Source organism: Vanacampus margaritifer, chromosome 7, assembly GCF_051991255.1.
Source record: "Vanacampus margaritifer isolate UIUO_Vmar chromosome 7, RoL_Vmar_1.0, whole genome shotgun sequence".
Lineage (NCBI taxonomy): Eukaryota > Metazoa > Chordata > Actinopteri > Syngnathiformes > Syngnathidae > Vanacampus > Vanacampus margaritifer.
In genome coordinates this window covers 4,738,895-4,760,914 of record NC_135438.1, presented here as the reverse complement: position 1 = coordinate 4,760,914, position 22,020 = coordinate 4,738,895, and the positions used below count along the sequence as shown (strand labels likewise).

At 44.2% G+C, this 22,020-nt stretch overlaps 1 protein-coding gene across 4 annotated transcripts in view; it reads right to left on the bottom strand.

Annotated features, from left to right (window-relative positions):
• Nucleotides 1–22,020, bottom strand: part of znf827 (zinc finger protein 827) — a 69,214-nt gene that overhangs the window by 24,135 nt on the left and 23,059 nt on the right. For all 4 annotated transcript variants that reach the window (XR_013294781.1, XM_077570860.1, XM_077570863.1 and 1 more), the window contains exons 2-5: nt 16,706–17,917; nt 11,349–11,521; nt 10,585–11,074; nt 2,160–2,435 (exon numbers count right to left, since the gene is read on the bottom strand). Coding sequence is in view for 3 of the 4 variants with exons in the window: in XM_077570860.1 (XP_077426986.1) it covers nt 2,160–2,435; nt 10,585–11,074; nt 11,349–11,521; nt 16,706–17,917 (2,151 nt within the window). In the remaining variant the exon portion in view is untranslated. The remainder of the gene's footprint in view (nt 1–2,159; nt 2,436–10,584; nt 11,075–11,348; nt 11,522–16,705; nt 17,918–22,020) is intronic.

Here is a 22,020-nt window from a genome sequence, read left to right as displayed (position 1 = left end):
GGCAGCAGTGGACAAACACACTCCAACTACACCTGGCATTCACATCTTATTTTGGACTAAAACAAGAAGCGGCGGAATGATTTAGCAATGGTGCACCCGTGTCCGGAGGCAAAATGACTTTGCACCATTACCTTATAACCGGGTGGGGGGGCAAGAGTCTTGGTTGAGTTAAACCAGCGTCTCATTTTCTAATTGGTGGCGGCAAACAGCCTAAGAATTTAAACACCACAGATCGGATATTTCTCATCAATGTGTGCTTAAGGTCATCAAAATATATTGATTAGTGATGTATGTACTTAAACAACACGAATAAAGTCAGCCGGGGCAAACTCCATGCAACACACCTACACACTATAATAGTATTGTGTTGATGGGTGCCTATAAAGGGTGTGGCATCAAGAGCTGGAGTCAGTCAGGTTGGCTGGTTATTTCAGTGCGAGTGTCTGCTCCTTGAGAGTGTTCTCATTTCAATTTTGTTTGACTTTTTGTCCCGTTCAATAAACGATGACTTGACTTTCCTTGGCCACATGCACATTTTTTTAAAATTTTTTTTTAATTTAACTTGACTCTACTCAAGCAGCAGTGTACTTAAATAAAATAAGTGTCCGTACATGTGGGTTGCTTTCATGTAAAAAGTTAAACAAAGGCCCAACCAATTAATCCGGCCAATAATAGCTCTTTTAAAATTGGCAAAAATCGCCCTTTTTTTAGATATTGACATTCACTCCGCCCCCCCAAAAATGCAAGCGGACGATTTTAAACAAATACTAAGTACAAAATAGTGTAAAACGAATGTTCTCCATGTATTATATATTTATTTGTTGTAAAAGTTAGGGACGTTATTCATTATATGAAGTAATTTCTTTAATTAGGGGGGTGATTAATCTGGTGGCAGAATTTTATTTGACCAATTATCGAAATCTGTAATGCCTCAAAAAAAAAAATCCACTGTTGGTCGGGCCATAGTAAAAACAGCCATCATATGTGTCACTTGAAATTGAAACTTGGACCTGCAGCAAACATCCAGATAACTTATACATTACACAAACGCGCCAAAAGTCCCCCTTGGTTAAGTGTACCACATAAGAAAAGCACACATAACTGTACGCATTTCAAAGTGTTTCAGCCCAGCGGAATACAGCTAAGAATTGAACTTGCTGTTTGGCCGAACCCGGCAAAAATATCAATAACAGTGCGTGACCTGGAAGCATATCTAAGAATTCTCTCAGTAAATGCATGCAACCGTTTAAGAGATACCTCCACCAGGGGGGGTCATGTTGTTGTTTTGAGCCGATTTACACAGAAAATACTGGCTGTGGGTTGGCGTGCGGGTCAAGGAGGATTTTAATCGTTTAACATTGCTAAGCACTGGATTTTTTTTTTTTATTATGCTTGAAGGTACGTGAGCAACAGACTGCACTATCCTAGTCTACAGTAATTATACATAAATGGTGTCCATGGGTTTATGATGGAGTTGCATTTCTACGATGGCAAAGCAACCCGAAATTTGTGTGCAAGTTGGAACATGCCGTTTATGACTAACCTTCACTACAGCATTTCTAGGAAAAAATGTGTTAAGATGTTTCGAATGGTATTGTAAAATATACATACAAATATAAAAGCATAATAGATTGAGACATTTACGTTGGCTGCTTACCACATTACTCCAGTGTGAACATCGGCTCCATATTGCCACTGTTCCACAAAGATGGCGGCCACTTGCATTTCCCCGGAACATCATTTTTAATAGTATGGTGGTAGTCCATAGCAGTAACATTGCTATCTTGCTAATAATTTTTAAATTGCCACAGCGGTATCTGACCTGACATGTACAAACTAAGTGTGTTTCTTTGGTCCTTCCTCGGGTCTCCTGACGGCCTCACGACTCTGGCTGGAAGTGTTTGGTTTAGGTGAACGGTATGGGATTTTTTAAATAGGTTTTAGGTGAACTAATGAATACACACACACACACACACACACACATAAACACCCACATACAAAAAAAAATAAAAAAAATAAAATAAAAATAAAAAGGGAGAGCAATGATGATGACATGTCAAATCGGTAAAATTACCGAATGAACAATACTGAGCTCTCCAGGAAAATAATAATAATAATAAAAAAATAATACATACAAACTAAGTGTGTATTCATCCTACCTGAAAGTTTGATCAGCAACTCTGAGGCCACTTTCATGTTGATGTCTTGACTCAGTAAACTGTTGGCAGCCGGGGGGCTCCTTTCCCTGGGTTTGAGGGACCCAGGGCGTTTGGAAGTTGCTGCCGCAGACCCCGTTATGCCGTCCTGGCAGAATGCTCCGGGGAAGCTTGGTGGGATTTGACATTGGGAGGCTGGTCTAGGGCTCGAGGCTTCCTCAGTTTTGGGTTCTTCCTTGACGTGGAAAGGCGACTTCAATGCCTCCCTCTGGTTGGCCGCTATGGAAAGGAAAGCATAAAATATTGTAAAATCCATTCTGTACAGTTACAAAATGAAGATCTTAATTGGTCTATGAATCAATTTCACACAGTGCAACACTGTTTTAGTAAAACAAGAGCACTTAAGCCCACTTTTAAGAGCAAATTTCACATTCAGGCACAAATAAAAACATAAAGCCCCGTAGGTAGTGCAGAACACTGAAATCATTCCCACATTCTGATCATGTGATCAAATCAAAATACAATTGGAATTTCACTAAATGCAGATAACCAAGTTTAGCCAGCCATTTTCTACCTTCCGACAGTATTAGAGCCATAACAGACTCCGGACAGCGCCTTTGTGTAAGGAAATGCCGCAATGCCAGGACACGAGACAATGACGTTATCTAATTATCTGATTATACACTTCCAAGGGTTCGGTGTAAAATGTGGAGGACTTTGATGCAATTTTTTCCCATCCGTAGAAAAAAATAAATAAAGAGCACAGCCACGAATACACATTTTTAAAGAATATCAAACAGCCTGCAGTGACAATCAAAAACAACCGTTTAAAATGGACGCCTTAACCATCATACGTACAGGAGCATAAATAAGTAACTCACTGACGGCCTCGGGTTTTCTTGGGGAACAGCAGCAGTTGGTGAACCACACTTTGAGAAACATCAACTAATCACCAACTCACAGAATTGATTTACTCTCAACTTCTGGTCCCTTACAAGTCTGTGATCCCCTCGATAGTTCCCCCCCCAAAAGCAACTTGCATATAGCGCGATATATGAATCACGGCTTTGTCATCCTTATCTGGCAATTTCTGTAGGACGCGGCCCTCTGGAGCTTCTGGAGAGAGAGCTGTCACACCAACGCTGCTTCACAGACGTCTTCAAGAGAAACTGGGCCACGTCTAATCCGCCTTAGATGAATAATTAATAATTAGCCACGGAGCAACCTCTAGTAGAAGTCCTCTTTGTATCTCATGTCGCATCTCATTACACCGTGCGCTAAAACACAAGATTTTGGGAAGACAACTGGCTTGGAATTGAAGTCAAAAGTACACCGTGTTTTGGTCGACTGCATGATGAGGCACTCAAGACGATCTCTTTCTCATAGAAATGCTGCTTGAGGACCATCGCTCATGAGCAGATGCTTGACCATCCGCCACTGGCCAGAGAAGAAATCCACCCTCCACCCCCACACGCCGGACCATCTCACCTAACATCTCTAACAGCCAGAGGCCCGCCAACCCCGTCATCCCACCTCATCCATCTGTGCCGACTCGGGCCGCCTCTGATTAATGACCGTCACGCCATCGGGGTGGAGGGCTCAGCAAAAGGGGGGACAGGTACTGGTGTTCGAGACCACCTGTGCGGTGAGCGATGCCACAGTGCCACGCTATGGCAAGCCGAGGGTGCGTGGCCGGGGGGTCCATGTAATTCAAGAGGGAGAAAAGCGAGCGAGGGGGGGGGGGGGGGGGCGGTCGGTAGCATGGCGACCTTCAAGTTCACGGGCAGTGGTGCTAGGGTCACAGCCTGTACCAGCTGGAAATGTCACGTCGTCGGATGTCGGCGGGCAGGCTAAGTATAACCTGCTCGGCACCTGGAAGGACGTCCTCTAATTAGAAGCGTGTCAGGGCATGTTGGATCAGGCGGGGGGACAGGACATTTGCACCCCGCTAAACAAAACACGTAAAAAAAATAATACATGAGCGGATACACACACACTCGGATAAAACCAGAAGACACATTAAAGCTGTTTGCAGAAGCGAATGAGCCCTCGCCCCCACTTCATTTTTCATGGTACTGTACAGTATTAACAGTTCAGCTCTTTGCAGAGGATAAAGAATGTAGGACAGTCAGTACTGCTATATTTAATGTCTGAAAGTGTTGCGGCACTGTTTATGTTCAAATGTTAATGCTTTTACTGGTTTTCTGGGTGCTTGCGCTGTGGCTACTATTTTAGACTCAAACTAATAGCAAAGCTTTCCTCCAGTTGTCATGGTAACGAGAGCCGTTCTTTTACCCAGAAAAAGAACATACATATTTCAGAAAGGTGCTGTTTCCAGAAGTAGCCTATTGCCTCTTCGCAATCCCCTTAGACTCGCCCCCCAGTCGTCATAGTGACATAAGCTGTGCTCGTTTGGCTCCACAATGTAGGGTGCATAAAACAGGACCACCCCCTCAAAACAGGCTGACTTGAACCAGTGTGACAAGTAGACATGAATTGTACTGTATTTCTTTTTCTTTGTGTAATTTGATGGTAAAAACTCAGACATTTTAAGATATGTGGGAGCTGTTTAAAATGTAAAGATATGTCTCCAAGATACAAAGCCACCATAAGTGCAACAACTTTTGCTGACTCAGTAACTGACTTCAAATTTGCATTATCGTGGATTTCTTGATAGCATACTAATGCTTCTTTCGAACTTTTAACGCCCTCCTTGACAAAAAGAACAAGCGCTCTGCACAAGTAATAATTCAGTCCCTACGAAGCTGAGCTCACACTGCAGCCTTTTGTCTGTCAGAATCTCGCAAACACAACAGAGACGAGTGTCCAGTTTTTCTCGCGTGTCATCTTGTGAAGTGAGCCGAGAAGCAGACGGAGGGTGTGATTCTGGGTGACTGGCCATCTCTAAAGTACCCGGAGTAAGCGCCCTTTTATGCCACCACGACAACGCTATTAGTTTGTCATGATGCTATCATGCATCATAACTGTAGCTCAAGGTCAATATAGTATCTTAATTTTTTAACGTTTTGTAAGTTCGGGCACTTGTAAGTAAAGGTAGCACAGAATCCAACACAGATTTTCACCTGTCCTAATGGGTCCGGAACATAACTTGTGCAATGTCTGGGCATGCGACGTTTCATGGTTAGAAAAGGTGCACAACGAACTCAATAAGGCAAACGCAACTGCATTTGGAACAAAACATCACATTTTATGGTGTGCAAAAGAACTTTAGTCGAAAAGTGAAGTCAATCACCAGACTTAAACAATATCGAGCATGCACTCAAGAGGAGACAGAAGGGAGGAATTCCCCACAATTGAAAGTGGCTGCAGTGAAATCCTACAAAAGCATTGCAAGAAGCTTGCAGACAGGATTTTGTAAGAGGGCCTTTGTTTGCAACACAATTAGTTTTATTTCCCAAATAAATATATGATTAAAATAATACATATGGTATAGCGGTACCTTGTTTGTCAAGATATGTGAACTTTACAAGAAGCAGCAATTTCCTCGAAAAGGAAGTCAAATGTTTGCTTCAAGCCGTTTATTGACGCACAATCACGATTAAATGTCGATTAATTGCCCAGCTCTAAATTATACAGCCCCTGGTGGCCAAGATGCACATAGCAGAAGGAGCAATACAATGCCTATTGAATTATTAGGATGCAAAAACAGGTTTGTTCTTTACATTCTATTTAATTATGGTACAATACTATAAAGTGCTTTTATGTCAAGGCCGCTGTTAACATTGAAGGACCAAAACTGCCAAAATTATAAATAAATACATGACTAAATAAATTCGGGTCGGCGAACAAGAAGTCTCGCTGACTTGAATGGAAAAGCTCCAGCAATGGACGACTATCTGGTCTACAGTCACCTCGACTCAAGTCGCAAGTTGTGGTGACATTGGACAGGATAATTGTCCATTGCTGGCGTTCTCCAATGCAAGTCAGCGAAACTCGACCATTGAAAGGCGGAGTCTAACCCAAGACACGCTTAGGACCGCCCCCTCATTTCGTCCTGGCAGTATGGACCAAAATACAAAATTATTTATATTTATTTTTTGGGATTACATTTTCGAAGAATTTTTTTTATATCCGTTTTTTTCCCCACTTTTAGTAATTTATTTATTTAGTAATTTATTTATTTTGAATTTTGGCAGTTTTGGCCCTTCATAGTTAACTGTATGTGGCGAGTTTGTGCCAAAAATAAAAGGACTCAGAATCACATAAACACATCATGGAGAAGAGCGTCCAGTTTTTCTGGCATGCCATCTTGTGAAGCGAGCCGAGAAGCAGACGGGGGGCGTCTTTCTGGGTGACTGGCCATCTCGAGCTCCCAAGTCAGCTCCCTTTCTGCCGCCGCGACAACGCTATCAGTTTGTCTGCGTGTTATCACAGCCTTCTGACACCTGCCATCGACGCTACATACATCGGTGTTCTTTTTGCCTGCGCCTCCGCCGCCTCCTGCTTTTCTCGCCTCGCGCCTCATCCGTCTAGCTGCCAGGCGCTTGTCCGCCGCGCCTCACCTCTCGCTCCGCGGCCAGGCCCGCCGTCAAATAACTTCATTAGCTTTCCACCTCTGTCACGCCGGCCTGCTCTCCCTCTGACAATTGGCTGCTGTTTTATACCAGAGGAAGAAGAAGGGAAAAGCGCAGGGCTGCGCCAGGCGGGGTTTGAGAACCCAACAGGAGCTGACAGCGTGCTAGACGGCGGACAGTGATACTGATGGCTGCAGAGGAGATGTATGGACAAGAGAGGTCACGCTCAAAGGGCCTTCCCGTGTGTGCGCGCTCATGCGGAGCAGGAAATGGGAAAGGCTGTTCAGATCCTTGACGTATTATATAGACAGCCACAAAACAGACAAGGACTCCAAATATATCAAGTTCAATGTCACCGAGGACAGACTGTTTTCATTATATCGGTCGTACGCCCACTTCATCGCACTCGCCCACTCTATTACGAATATTTGTCCATGCGTCGGGTGCGACACTTTTAGGTCACCGAACAGATTACAGCATTCCACTGATAAATCGTGGTTCACGTATATCACGGATTAAACATACAGTGGTACCTTATAGTTGACTTACAAGTTTAATTCCATTTGTTATGAAGAAAATAGCACTGTATGTACAGCACACGTTCTAAAAATTCCCGTGTCGTGTACACACACGACATTCTCACTCAAATATGGCAATTCACATCAATTCGAATCACCACCAATTCGTGCACATCATAGCTAATAGCAATTAGGTCTTCTCAATTGATGACATTTAAATACGAAGCGGACTACGAATACTTCTGTTCTATGTATTACATGCACAGTACTGCACACCGTTATATTTCTTACAGTGTAAAGAAAGCATGATATGCACAGTATTCTCCTGGGGGGTAACAACAATCATAAGAGCTACAACACCTCCCACAATGCCCTGCATGCCAATTACTCACACCCAGCCAAGGTCGAGCTCGCTGTGCCTATGTCAGTGCGGCGGGGGGGATGGGACGGGTGATGTCTGGAGGATGCCCACATGATTAACTCTGGCCCACTGGGCATGCGGAGGGGAGGGGGGGCGGCGTGGCTTTCATCTCAAAATCAAAATGTGGATCACGCTGGATGGCTGATGGCTGTGTCAGCAAGCCATGGTGCAAAATCAAAGTTTATCGCTGCGATGCTCAATAGAAAGCCCCGCCACAAATATACTGTTTCTTTAATGTTCCAAAATGATGTCAGAAGTGGGATCCGTGGCCTGCCCGTTTGGAAGGGCCCTTGAGACATGTGATCCCATGTGTTGATTAGGATTGAGTAGCCTGTCTTTTGATTCAAATATGGTGTCAGAAATGGGATCTATCTTGTAAGAATTTGTGAGACAAGTGACCTTTCTCTGTGTAATGGACAACAAATCCCAATGTGGTGTCAGAAGTGGGATCTGTGGCCTGCCCAGCGGGAACTAGCTTTGACAACGGTGATGACAGAAGCACCCTTGAGACAGGTGAGCCTCACTTTTAATTAGAATGAGTTGTCTTGATTTTCATTGTGGTATGGTGTCAGGAGCGGGATCCATGTGCTGCCATTTGGAAAGATCCTTGAGGCAACTGACCCCATTTGATATAAACTCCAGGGATGTTTAGGATTGAGCGGACTGGTTTACCATCCAAATATAGTGGCAGAAGCGGGATCCGAGGCCTGCCCAGTTCAAAGGACCCTTAAAACAATGTGTGTTAGACTCGAGGGATGATTGGTCTGCAACCCCCCCCCCCATCCGAACATGGTGTCATGAGTGGGATCCACGACCTGCGAAGTACGAAGGAAAGCACCCCCGAATATTTTTATGACAACAGAGTTCAGGAGGAGTTCACTGGCTTGTTCATGTCTCGGGAAATGGACGCGACTCCGCGTCTCTTGCTCAGATGTCACTTCATCTGTCTGGTCTTTATATCTTTCACCCTCCGCCTCCCTTGCGTGGCCTTGGGGGACCGAGGCAGGGAACCGGGGGTGTAAAATGTAGAAGCGATGAGCTACCCGTGAACACACTCAATCTGGCTTGGCAGGGAGAAATGAAGTTGCTGAGTCCCGAGAGGAACTCCCTCACCTTCCCTGCCCCCTGTACTCGCGCCAATGTTTTAAAAAGATCTGAGCCCCGCTTCTTCTGAGTAGCCCCCCTCTTTTGACAAACGAGATACTTTGTGATCAAAGGATGGGCATTCATTAAAGTCCATAATCATCCCATCTTTTTACATTTTTTATATATCCGCCCACATTCACCTTGAATGACGGCCCTAACTTAAGATGTCCGCCACTTGACACTGGACTGACATTGGAAAGAGTCACCGCTGGGCTTGATTGCGCAGTCTGGTAGTGTAGTGCAACTGGCACCCGAGGGGCAGCCATTTGGAGTCGGGGGCACAAATGGGGAGGGGGGGGTGTTGTGGTGGGTGGTTAGTTAACTTGAGTTGTCTTAGTCCCCTTGGCGCATCCTGGCTGGGTCACAGGATGGTGAGCCAAGGGCGCTAATCATTTCAAATTATAAATTCCTTTTTAATTATGAATTATGCATACATTTTTAATTAATCTAATGTTCCTGTTTTTTTTTTCCGGAAGATCTCAATCTAATTACACAGCATTAAGCGCGAGATTGGCAGCCGTAGCCTCGACCCCGCCGTCGAACCTCACCTAACCTTTTCCCATCAATCTTGCCGTCGTCTCTGAGTGCTTCGTTCCATATTCTGCATCACTACAAAAAGCCGACTTAAACAGTCTCAAGCAAGAGAATGTTTGTCAAGTTTGCCCAAACAATCATTCCTTCTTTCAAGTTCAACGGCAATAAAAATCCATTCTCCCCCAGAATGGTAGCTTGACATTATCTAGCATGGAGTCCTCCATTAAAACAACCATATTCTACTTATCAGACAGTGCTGAGCAGTTTAAATTATTTTTCATGCTCAGAGTGCATCTGAAACTGAGAATTCCCCGGTGGTCTAACAACCCCCGGATGGCAGGCTATGAATTTGTTTTCATGCAATGAATGTTTCACAGTTCAGTGTGAAGGTCTTTGTAAAACAGTGTTATGTGAGTGGCATATCAACTATGTTGTATATTTATACATTTTAAGATGGGCTGGTGTGACGGAATGCGGCATCATTGAGCTACATGGATGTTTTTTCACAACACGGTAACAGAAGTGGAACATTTTAGAGAATTAAAACACATTTGCTGTCATATTTTTCAGAAGGGAACAAAGATTCCGATGCATACTTTAGAGAACTAATGAGATCGTGTTTACAATGAATCATCTAAGTAATATTTGTTTGCGACACAGTAAAATGCTTTAGAGAAGAAAACTAAGGTTCATGTGCCAACATGTTTTTAGAGAACTTAAGAGAATCGGATGCTAAATTGCTAAAGAGCCCACAACTAAGATGAATTTGTTTATGTATGTACAGTAAGAGAATAACAGGGATGTGATTTGACCAAAGTGAAATTATCTGAAAATTTAGCCGGGGGTCTGGGGGCCGCTGGCACCCAGCTAGGTCCATCTTATAGCAGAAGATGTTATCTGTCGGAGTGGAGTCATGTGCATACACAATGAAATACAAAAAAAAAAAAAAAAATTTTTTTTTTTGGGGGGGGGGGGGGAGATAAAAAAAAAGCGGAATTCCGCGAATTAGCGGAAAAATCACATCCCTGGAATAAGGTTCACTATGCATGGCTAACGTGCTTTAGAAAAGAGAACCAAGATTAATATGCCAACATGTTTTACAGAGCAAAAAAATCATATGCTAATGTTGGACGGACCGTTAAGAAATGCGACCTACTATGTGATGGCACCACCAGAGTTCCGTGAAAACTGCTGGCAGAAGCGGCAACCCAGTTGGAATTACCCAAGTACAACTAAAATCAAGTCACTAGAAAATACTCCTAACACGTACTAACCTGAGAGCTTCATAAGCAGGTCAGTGGCCGTCTTGGTAGTGATATCCGGGCTGAAGAGCGAGGCGGTGGTTGGACCACTGGGGCTGGAGCGCACCCCGACGCCCGTGCCGACGCCCGGCAGGTCCAAAGAGTTGGCGCTGCTCCTGGGTCGCTCCCTGCCGATGCTAAACGGCGACAGCACGGCTAGCTCCCTCTCCAGCGGCTCCTCCTTGATGTGGACGTGATTGGACGACGCCTCGCCCGGCGGGGACGACTGCAGCCGGGCGTCCGGGGACATCTGGCTCCCCCTCGGGTCGGCCGCGCCGCTGGCGTCGCCCATCAGGGAGCCCTCGCCCTCGGTGTCGGTGGTGAGCTCCTCTTTCACCTTGACGTCGGTGCGGGGAAAGTGCTGGTGGCAGCGCATGTGAAGCTTCAGGCTGAAGTGGCGGGAGGAAGTGAACGGGCAGAGCTCACACTGGAACGTCTCGCCCCGGTCTTGGTGCTGATGTACCTGGAAGAGGTATTTCTTAAGTACATTGGCACCTTTGACCAGATGCACTTTCAGCCATTTACTAAAATTGTACCACTGTAGTTCTACAGATAGTATGTAGTAGTGCCTGTTTTTTTTTGTCAATGGAGTGCCAATGGAGAATACAGAAGGTCATGTGAAAAAAGGGCATATTTGTCTTTACATGTAAGATCAAATTCAGAATTTTCCAGGATTTACAGAATATGATTTGAGACGGGAAATTCCAGACAAGAGCGTAAGTAAGCATCAAGCTCACCTTCATGTGGGACTTGAGATTGTCTTTGCGGGCACATCGGAAGGGACACAGCGGACACTGGTGGCTTTTCAAGCCCGTGTGGATGACCATGTGTCTCTTCCAGTAGCTTTTGCGCTTGATGACCAGGCCGCATACAGGACACTGGAACGGTTTGCCACCTTCCTCCGGTGAGCCTTGAGAGGGGCGACACAACTGCTGTAAGTGACATTCACAAAAGCCCAATTAAAAACAGGCTTTTATGTACTGTGTGATAATGCAGCAGCTTTGTTCCTGTAAAGAAATAAAAATCAAAAGCCTTTTCAGTGTGCGCAGGTCCGCAATAAACCTTTATGAAGACCATCGCGGGAAATGCCAGCTGGAAACATGAGCAAAAACTTAAAGCTTTTTTTTTTTTTTTTTTAAACGCCTCGATTATTGTTGTTGGCTTTATATCCGGCATCCATTACCTCTTAATTGGTCTTATTAGAAAGAGACATGATGGCATTACAAATTCTACACGGGCCTGTCAGGGCGGCTTCATGAGTATTCCGGCCGTGTTCCTCAGGAAAAAAACATCTGGTAATCAGTGTTTGGCGAAATGACTGCGCTCAGCCATTCATTGACCTGAGGTGTAAAAGCTCGAGACTGCCTATTTGCAACAATAAATGGCCATCTGCAGCCAGAGCGGCGGAGAGGCACAGTGCAAAAGAAAAAAAAAAAAGAGCTTACTCCAAAAAGAATCAGAAGGGCAGAAACACAAAGAAGCATCGGTAGCCCGAGACATGTTTTACAGAAGAGAATGAAAATTCACATGCTAAAATATGTTAAGACTTATAATTCATATTTTGACATGGTTGAGACTCATTTACTAAATTGTTTTGGGAGAAAAAACAAAGACACGCTTACTGACATAGTCGAGAGAACTAAGATTCACAGAACTAAGTTTAATTTTGCTAACATGTTCTCGTGAGGAGAACCAAGATTTACATGCTATCAGGTTCAAGAGAGGAGCAAATTAATATTCAGATCAATATATGCTAGCATGTTTTAGAGAAAAAGGATTCTTAGTATAACATGTTTTAAAAAGAAAACTCCCATTCATATGCCAACATCCTTTAGAGAAATAACTATTTTTTTCAAATGCAAGTGACGAGTTTTATGTTTAATATGCTAACAGAAGTCACATTCATTGACTAACATGTTTTAGACAAAAGAACTAACTGTATGTTAACATGTTATAGAGAACAAAAAATTAATTAATTCACATTCTTAACTCTTTGACTGCCAAAAACGTTAAATAACGTTTAGTAAAATCCTATGGAGGAGTGCCAAAGACGTTAAAATACGTTTTTTTTTTTCCCAAAACAGAGGTGGAACTAACCATTTTCTATTGTTGATTACTCAAAAACGGAATAAGGTAGAAACAAACTTTTTTTTCTGATGAAAGATGAGTCCAATCTTTCATTTGGTAGTATATGTGTTTCCATAGTCCAAACACATAATTTTCTGTGGACCTTGAAAGATCAGTCAAAAATGCTTTAATCGGCTGGCACCCACAGCATCCCTTTTCTGAAAACGTCTGGCAGTCAAAGAGTTAAGAGAACTAAGATTCATTTGGTAACATGTTTTACAGAAGATAATCATTTCCTAGTATGTATCAGAAGAAAATGATCTGCTAATGTTTTAGAGAAAAAAACCAAGAGTCATTGGCTGAACTAAGACTCAGACAGTAACATGCTTTAGGCAAGAGAACGAAGACTCACATGAAAGGCAGAGTAGAGAAAACAAAACCACGGTGACATCATTTCACAATAAGCGATTCAATCTGAAGCACATTGTTGATTAACCAAATTGTCTTTAAGGGCTTTTGCTAGAAGACGGCGGGCCAAGAGTTTGCCGTCTACCACCCCACTTAAATTGTGTCTTAATAGCTTCTTTTCAAAAGGTGTACGGCTGTGTAAAATATATCATGCCCGAGTGTACAACCTTTTAAAACACTGTTGTTGTGCAGTCTCTCACACAGACGAACAGCACTGCCGAAGCCTTTGGAAAATGTACAGGATTAAATCAACACCTCGGGGCCGGGGTGAGAACGAGTATTATTGCACAGGGTCGTTTTTGACGGTGAAGGGCTTTCTGTTAGGCTCCGCCTTAGACAAGGTTATCACGTTGAGTTGTGCTGTTACGAAAATGCATATGCAAATCACAGGACATTTGGATTGATGGCGTTAAATCAATGAACAATGGATGAAACACGGGTGCGGCAACGCTACTTGGTGCAACATAAAACCTGCTGCTTTCCATTTGTTTTTACACCTAAAATGTCTAGTAAGGTAAAGCAACACCAGACTGGGTTTTGAGCTATAAAGGAAACAGTGGGGAAAAAAACTAATAATTTTCTTCTAGTAAAAAAAAATCTTTTAGGTAAAAATGACTATATTCCTCATAAAATGTGATTTTTCTCAAATCGATGACAACATAGAACAAATTGAAAAAAGTTATTTCTGTATATTAACTCATTAGTCTCGCAAGACTATTCTTGTTAAAGCATAATTCTAAATTAAAACTCTATCAACAAGTTGAAGCAAGCAACAGTGTGGAGAAATGTGCTAGTGAGTCTTTGTACATTTCTTCAAATTTATGTTATATGACCATCTCCTATTTCTTGATAGCGGTGGTGAGAGACGCTAAGCAACACTTTAAAACGTGTTTTTGTACATTTTAATTCAGTTTGAATTAGTTTAAATCTGTTCACTTCAAAGTTTTTTTTTTTTTAATATATGGTCTATCACAGATTTTCACATTTCATATCAGTTATTTTTTTTATTTCTAACTTTATTACCACGAAATTTTATTTAATGTTTTTCTTTGTTTTTATTTTATTTTATGCTATCTTTATTCTCGCAACGTTACGATTTTATTCTTGTAAAATGTTTGTCAGCTTTTGCATCCACTTTCTTGTAGTTACAACTCAATAATGATCCTAAAAAGTCCAATTAATGATCCTAAAAGTCCATTGCATTTGTTAAATCAATCTCAGGGTTAATTAATTTATCTTTGCACGAGTACGAGCTCAGAGTGCAAAACACCACGAGAATGAGTGAGTAAAATCCGGTGAAGAAAAAAACAAAATGGAGTTGGGAGTGCTAAATAAAAAAAAAAAAAGGAGCAGACGAAATGAGCACTAAATGGGCTTTACGGTGGGAGTGGTGCGGGGACGGCAATAAAAAACAAGGCATGGCCGTCAATAATCAAGGTCACATTTTTCAGTCTGGCGACCAAACAACATACCTGCATTTTTACAGCACCGCTCGACCTTGACGGCTCGCCGGGTTACAGCAACCCCCCCCCCCCATCCTATCCTGACTCCCTTACCCCCTCTTTCACCAGCACCTTTTTAACATGCAGATCACACAATATTACATCGGCCGCCTCATCCGTCTGAAGTCAATTTCATCCCGCCATTTTAGATTTGCTCGGGGTTGCGACACAATCCTTCAAAAGTGGCCATCCATCTCTTTGAAAACATTCTGTTCTCCCCTAAAGGCTACTTAGTCTCGCCGTCTCTCTCTTTTCCCCTGTTTAGGTTACACGTCCACGTCTTCCAGAATAAACGGCGCGCAGGCGGCGTATGTACACACATTTGTATCCAGTCAGTGGAAAGTATGACGTGTTTGGCCTTAAAGTCTGCCCTCCCGATCAATGCACCGACGGCTCCGGTTAGCGGGGTTGCACGGTGCCCAGACCCGCGCGAGGGAGGGCTCCACCCGCTGCTTTTTTGGCAGCCCCCCCTGAGCGCAAACGAGCCCGTCGAGGAAGGCGGCGAGCTCTCGGTCGGGAGCCCCCCGTGGAGCCCGCGGTGCCCTTTTGTGAGGCTTGCTTGGTTGGCTGACGCTTCAGTGTCGTTCTCTGAAGGTAATTAAGAGTGCTGTGGCTGAAACGAGTGGAGTTTCAAGGAGTCTTTGAGAACAAAGTTCCAAGTTATTTTTCGTGTGATATTTAATACTACTGAGAAAATACTGCTGTGACTTTTTTTCTATTAAAATGGCATTTTCCCTCGTACTATTGCTTTTTATTCTCAAAATGGTGTGACTTTATATAAGTAAATATGATATTTCTTTATTTTTGAAAATTTTTAAGTTTTTGGAATTTCCTTTTTATCTTAAAATGCAGCGCTTGTTTTATAATACAGTAATTCAGTATCGATACAGATCGAGCCGTGTTGTGAGTAGCAAAAATTTGTGAGTAATTAATTGACTGACACAGTAAAAAATAAAAAATAAAATTGCTGATCTATGAAAAATATTAACTCTTTGACTGCCAGACGTTTTCAGAAAAGGGATGCCGTGGGTGCCAGCCGATTTAAGCATTTTGACTGATCTTTTGACTGATCTTTCAAGGTCCACAGAAAATTATGTGTTTGGACTATGGAAACACACATACTACCAAATGAAAGATTGGACTCTCATCATTCATCAGAAAAAAAAGTTTGTTTCTACCTTATTCCGTTTTTGAGTAATCAACAATAGAAAATGGTTAGTTTCACCTCTGTTTTGAAACAAACGTCTTTTAACGTCTTTGGCACTCCTCCATAGGATTTTACTAAACGTTATTTAACGTTTTTGGCAGTCAAAGAGTTAAATTATCTTTTTTTTAAATGCACATAAAACATGCACATGAAATTTGACCTCTGTGTTTGACCCATCTCCGCAAATCCACACAGTTAGTGTGACACGCCGGAGCAGGGGGGATGCTTCGGCGCCCCGGGAGCAGTTTGGGGGTATCAGTGTCTTGCTCAGGGACACCGCAGCCATGTGTCCGAGGATGGTTTTGAACCTGTGTCCCCATTGTGGCAGATATCCATCTTAACCGTTTGGCCACACGGCAGCCTGACATATGCATACCCTGACCTGGACTCAAACCCCGACTGCGGCAGTTAGAGCGCCAATTCCTAGCCAACAGACCATTAGGAATATGCCAGAAGATGGCACCAAAGCACTACTGTTCTATTAGACAGGGCTTTGCATTTCAACGCTATTCTTTACTGTTTCTTAGTCTTTATTCTCATCATTTCTTTTCATAATGAATGCTCTTCCATTAAATAGCAAAAAGTATCATAAATCTGTGTATCCAATTGTTGCCTATCATACAACGGAATAAATCATGGACTCCTGCGAGTCAACTTGTTTTCATTTAATCAGCCCAGAATTTCACACTGTGTAAATCAATTTGGGAGTAAGCTGAGAAGAGATCATCATATTTTAAAATAAATATACACTGTTTGTGACATGTTTGTTTTGTGGGGTGTCGTGACATTTTCTGAATGCAAAATGGCTGCTCAGCGGTTGGGAAACACTGCAGTAGATCATATCAATTACCTGCTTGGCTGTTGGGTTTTGCTCTTCCTTTGGGTGTTGAGGGCAACAACAGCTCCAGGCCCGGGGTTGGTGTCGACGGTGCGGGAGTTTTATGGTTCATGTCCAGCAGGGGCTTGACATCCTCTTGGAGGATGCCGCCGCCACCCGACAGGGGAGAGCCTTCCTTTTTCTCAGTGAGCAGGTTCCCTGCCGCCCTGGCCGCCACCTCTTTGAGCAAGGCGGCCGATGAGGTCATGGACACGAGCGACAGGAAGGACGTTGCAGAGTTCTGCTGATCAGCGGGCACGCCCGGTGTCGACGAGCCATGGCTCCGCTCGCTGACTTTCTTGGAAAGCGCGGCCAAGGTGGAGCTCGCCGACTGCGGGCTGAAAGGAGAGTTAAAGGCATCGAAGCGTACCACGTCCTCGCCCCGGGCGCCGGCCCCTCCAAGGGGCGGCACAACGGACGAAGCGGTGGTGGAGGAGGTGGTTGTGGCGGCGGACACGGCGTTCTTGTCTTGAAGCACCGCGTTGGCTGCCGCTTTTAACTTCTGGATGGCAGAGTCCGGGGAAAGGCTGGAACCGCTGGGCGTGGAGCGGCCGGTGGGCGGCCACTTGTCCGCGACGCCCGCCCATACAAAGCCGCCGCCGTTACTCTGGGAGTTGAAGTGGTCCAGCGGCTCTTGTTTGACGTTGGTGAGCGAGGGCGTCAACGAAGCCGGCGAGGCCGAGCCACTGTTGTTGTTGGCCAGCTTGCGAGCGAGCGCACTTAGCTGTTGGGCGTGGTGTGAAGACGGGGAGAGGGTCAAGGGCGACGCAAGGCCTATCGGCGGGGACTCGGCTCCCCGGGACGCCCGCCCCAGGAGGTCCCCCGCATCTAGCTTCAGCGACCCGGCCTCCAGGAGGCGGCGCAGGTTGCTGCTGAGGGGCTTCCCAAGGGCGCGGGACGCCGCCTCGCCGTACAGCGATGACACCACCGACGAGACGGTGTCCTGCGGCGAGAAGGCGCCGCCTCCCAGTCCCAGCAGTTCCAAGGAGGCGCGGTGGACGGGCGTGGGACAGCCCGACGGGCTCTCGTGGTTGGCGTCCGGAGACGAGCCCCTCGGCGGGAAGGGCTCGTCCTGGGTGTCACCGTAGGACGAAGACTCCGAGCGAGTGTCGGACGCATTCCCGAACCAGCCTTCCTCCTCCGCAGCGCCACCGTCAGGCCCTCCTTCGTCATTGCTGTCCACATCTACAGATGGAGATATGAAGATTAAAAACTATGCAACTACTATCCCGACACACACTTTTTCAGCCCTGTTGCATTGAAACCAAATTTTCTATGTATAATCCGACATTGCAGGCACATCGCTGTGAGAATGTGCACACTGTTACGTCCGCTTAACACGGGCACAAGCAAATTGATTATGTGTCTTTTTAACTCTGACGCAGGAATTTCATGGGATCTGCGCGGATGATGCTTTAACTTCATAATTACTATTAAGAGGGGAATCGCGATCCAAGTGGTGGCCTGGTAATTGCCCCGTGGAGATTTTAAAAGGTTATCTGAATTTAATAATGCTCCACATGTAAATTCCATGTCAGAAAGACTTTTTGGGTGGTTTGTTGGGTGCTGCTGTTTTGGTTAGCAACAGAATTCCTTCCCATGTGTGCATTTGTGAACTGAGGTCACCACAGTTTTAGGGAGAGGCGGCAAGAACGGTGGAAATGAGTCGGGCACTGAAAATGACCATCATTACCTTGCTTAAAATGAGCGACCATTTTGAACATTCACAACACATTTACCACTTTTAAGCCAAAATAAAATGGCTGTTATTCAATTCACTACTTGAGAGTGCCCTAAAAAAAACTATTTCTTTTCAGATAATCTGGGCTCCCTGCAAGACGCTTGCGAGATGTTTTAAGTAATTTTGATTTCCCTGACATTTTTTTTTCCAAACCGTATTCTTCCCACCCTTGGTCTCAAGGAGCAACGGCGTTACCATGACAACCCGATCCATCTGGGAGGCTAGACAGCAAAGATTAGGGTAATGGAGGTTACGGAATGCCATTAATATTCATGAGCCCGCAAGATACCAACGGGGAGCCAATAAGGATAGGGTTAAGGTCACCCAGGGTCATTAATATACACTTCGTGTATCAATATTCATAAGCAAAATATTACAGCTTGCCAGACAAGGGCGAACAAAGAGGAGTGAGCATTCCTGATACATATTAACAAAATGGTCAAGGGACTCTTTTTCAGGCTTTGCATGCTACTGGACAAAAAACATTTGATCAAACAGATTGAGAAAAAGCAATTGTTAAAACATGTCTTCACCTTTCGCAGGCCCATCAACCTGCTCTGTGTTTACAGGCAGAAGCAAAACAGTTGCCAGGAAACGGAGCCCCGGCAGCCGGTGGGGATCATTAGAGTTGGCTCGTGATCCAGCCCGGTACGGTTCGACGTGGTCGTCATAAGGTGAACACAGCCACCACCAACCAGCCACCGCTGCGAACTTCCCAGCCTGCAAGTGGCACTCAAGAACTAAGGATCGGTTTTGCGACACTTCGTTGAACTTAGAATTGGTGGCGGCCATTATGCCACTTGTTGTTGACTGAAAATGACATCACGGTTGCTCAGGTCCCAATTACCATAATATGTCTACTTAACTCTTTGACTGCCAGACGTTTTCAGAAAAGGGATGCCGTGGGTGCCAGCCGATTTAAGCATTTCTGACTGATCTTTCAAGGTCCACAGAAAATTATGTGTTTGGACTATGGAAACACACATACTACCAAATGAAAGATTGGACTCTCATCTTTCATCAGAAAAAAAAGTTAGTTTCTACCTTATTCCATTTTTCAGTAATCAACAATAGAAAATGGTTAGTTCACCTCTGTTTTGAAAAAAACGTCTTTTAACGTCTTTGGCACTCCTCCATAGGATTTTATTAAACGTTATTTAACGTTTTTGCCAGTCAAAGAGTTAATAAAGGCATATTTATTTCATAAAATGTATTTAACCTTTGAGGTACCAATACATTGAAACAAAGTTTTACAACATATTCATTAGCATATCACTGTGCAGTATTGTGATATTTTTGGCAAGGGTGACCAATTTAGCAATATTGTAGTATTTTGGGTTACTCTTCTATTCCCACTCTGAATAACCACTTGATGCGTCCACAGTCCACGCTAAAGAATGTCAACAGAAGGATGTATCTTCCACTTTGCAACCTGAGTTGGGTTGACCAGTACCGGAAGAAAGCAGGAGAGAAAAGAGCCCGTGTGAGTCATTCAGGGCAGGGCTCGACCCATTTCCATGTGACATGCGGGAAAAGCAGTGCGGGCCACTAATGGCTGTAATGTGGTTAGCGGCAAATCGCTAGATTGCTGACCCGAGGTGTCTCAAGCTTTGAGGGGGAAGCTCACTCTTGAACCTAGAAGTGAGCTACGAGACAAATATGCCGCCAATTTGGCTTTTTTTTGCGACAACCCTTTGGGCCTTTAGCCTCTCCCGGTAGTCGATACACTGCAAAAAAAGAACATCTGTAATACGTCAAAATACATGTCGGACTAAATAAGAATTTTAAGCCCACAACACAAAGAACGTTATTCGGTGGATGTACCGGTACTACAAAAACTATTTAGGGCCTTCAAACGTAACCAAACACACAGTACATGACTATTAATCTTCAGTTAACCTGACGTACAGTACGCATGTTTTACACAAAGTCCAACTTTGTCTTTAATGTTTGTTTAGCACACCTTTTTTGTACACGTCTAAGACAATCTTAGAACACTGAACCAACGTACCTGAAACATAAATTTTGCGCTGCTTGCGTAATTGGAGGTGGCGGATTGAGGTAAGTTAGACGAAAGAGATAAAGTAACAGTTACTCACACAGATGCCTTTTGATTAATGCGCATTGTTCTTTTAAACAACATCTATATACACTGCTGGAAAAAAATAAAGGAACAAAGTGTTCCCTTAATTGTTTTGATTTTTTTTGGAGCAGTACATAAATACATAGTATATACACTGCTCAAAACAATCAAGGGAACACTTTTTTTTTTGCAGTATATGATGCCAACATGTACTAGTAAGCCCCAAGGACAACATGAATAGCCCACGGTTGGGTTCTAAAAATAGCTCACCAGTGATGGAACACTGGAAGAATAAAACAGAAGAAGAATGCTAATATGCATTTTTATATTTAAAGCTACTGAACGTAGAATATTCCATTTCAAATCTCTACTGCCACCAGCTGACCAAAAATGAAACTGCACATACCGTTCTTCGCATACACACCACGCGCATCCGCAGACAGGGCGCGGGAAATTCTAACCCCGAATCCAGTCTGAAAACTAGAGGCTTGCAGGAGTACCCATTGTGAACAGCTAAGGTGTTAATCTACTAATTAGAAGGCATTTCAGTCATAAATGGTTAGTTGTTTTTGGGGGGAAAAAGTTCCATATTGCAGCTTTAAACTCAACATGGTGCATGCTTCTTAATGTGCCAAATACTTTGTATTTGTTGGAGAAAAAAAAATAAAAAATTAAGAGCAGTACTTTAACTACCTTGACACCACAATATTTTTGTTCAGTTACATATCCAACATGCATGTTTTTGGAATGCGTGAGAAGGCCAGAGCACCTGTCCTGAACAAAAAACCCACACACTCAAACCGGGAACCTCCTGACCGTAAAGCTGACTTGCTAGCCATTACTCCACCGTGTTACCCTAGTACATGCATTAAAATCAAACTTGTGGCACGGACAAGGTTTTCATTTGGCACATGCTCATCCCTGAGAACTCCCTACACAGCCTCAGAGATGATTTAAAGCGGATCGCACATTTGCGACAACTAAGAACTGCTTAGCCTGCGGTGCGGCGACCGGTCCCTCCGCTGACAGAGCGCCGGCGACACGGGCCGCGGCAGCTAGCATCTGCTCCAGAAAAGGGGGAAGCATTTAGCGTTTTGTCGAGGCAAACAGCCTGCGGTGTGCACAGCGGTCTGGACGCGTTATCGCTCACACGCACACACATGCGGGTGATTCAGTAGCGCGGCGGCCAGGAATGTTCTCGCCGGGTCACACAGACGTTATAACTCTGGTGCATTGTAGACAAAGAGAGAGCCTTATCGAGTCAAAGTGCAAACGCCGGCTGCACAAATAGCGGCTCGGTAATACGGTAGACGTACTGCAGGCTGCAGAGTGCGGTGCCAGCGATGTGTTTGCTGTATTAACCTTTCACGAGGCAACGGGGAGTCAAAGCCTGGAAATTCAGCTAAAACCGCCGGATACTGTATCAGAAACACTCTCTTTTTGTGGATTTGGCAGCACCGTTTT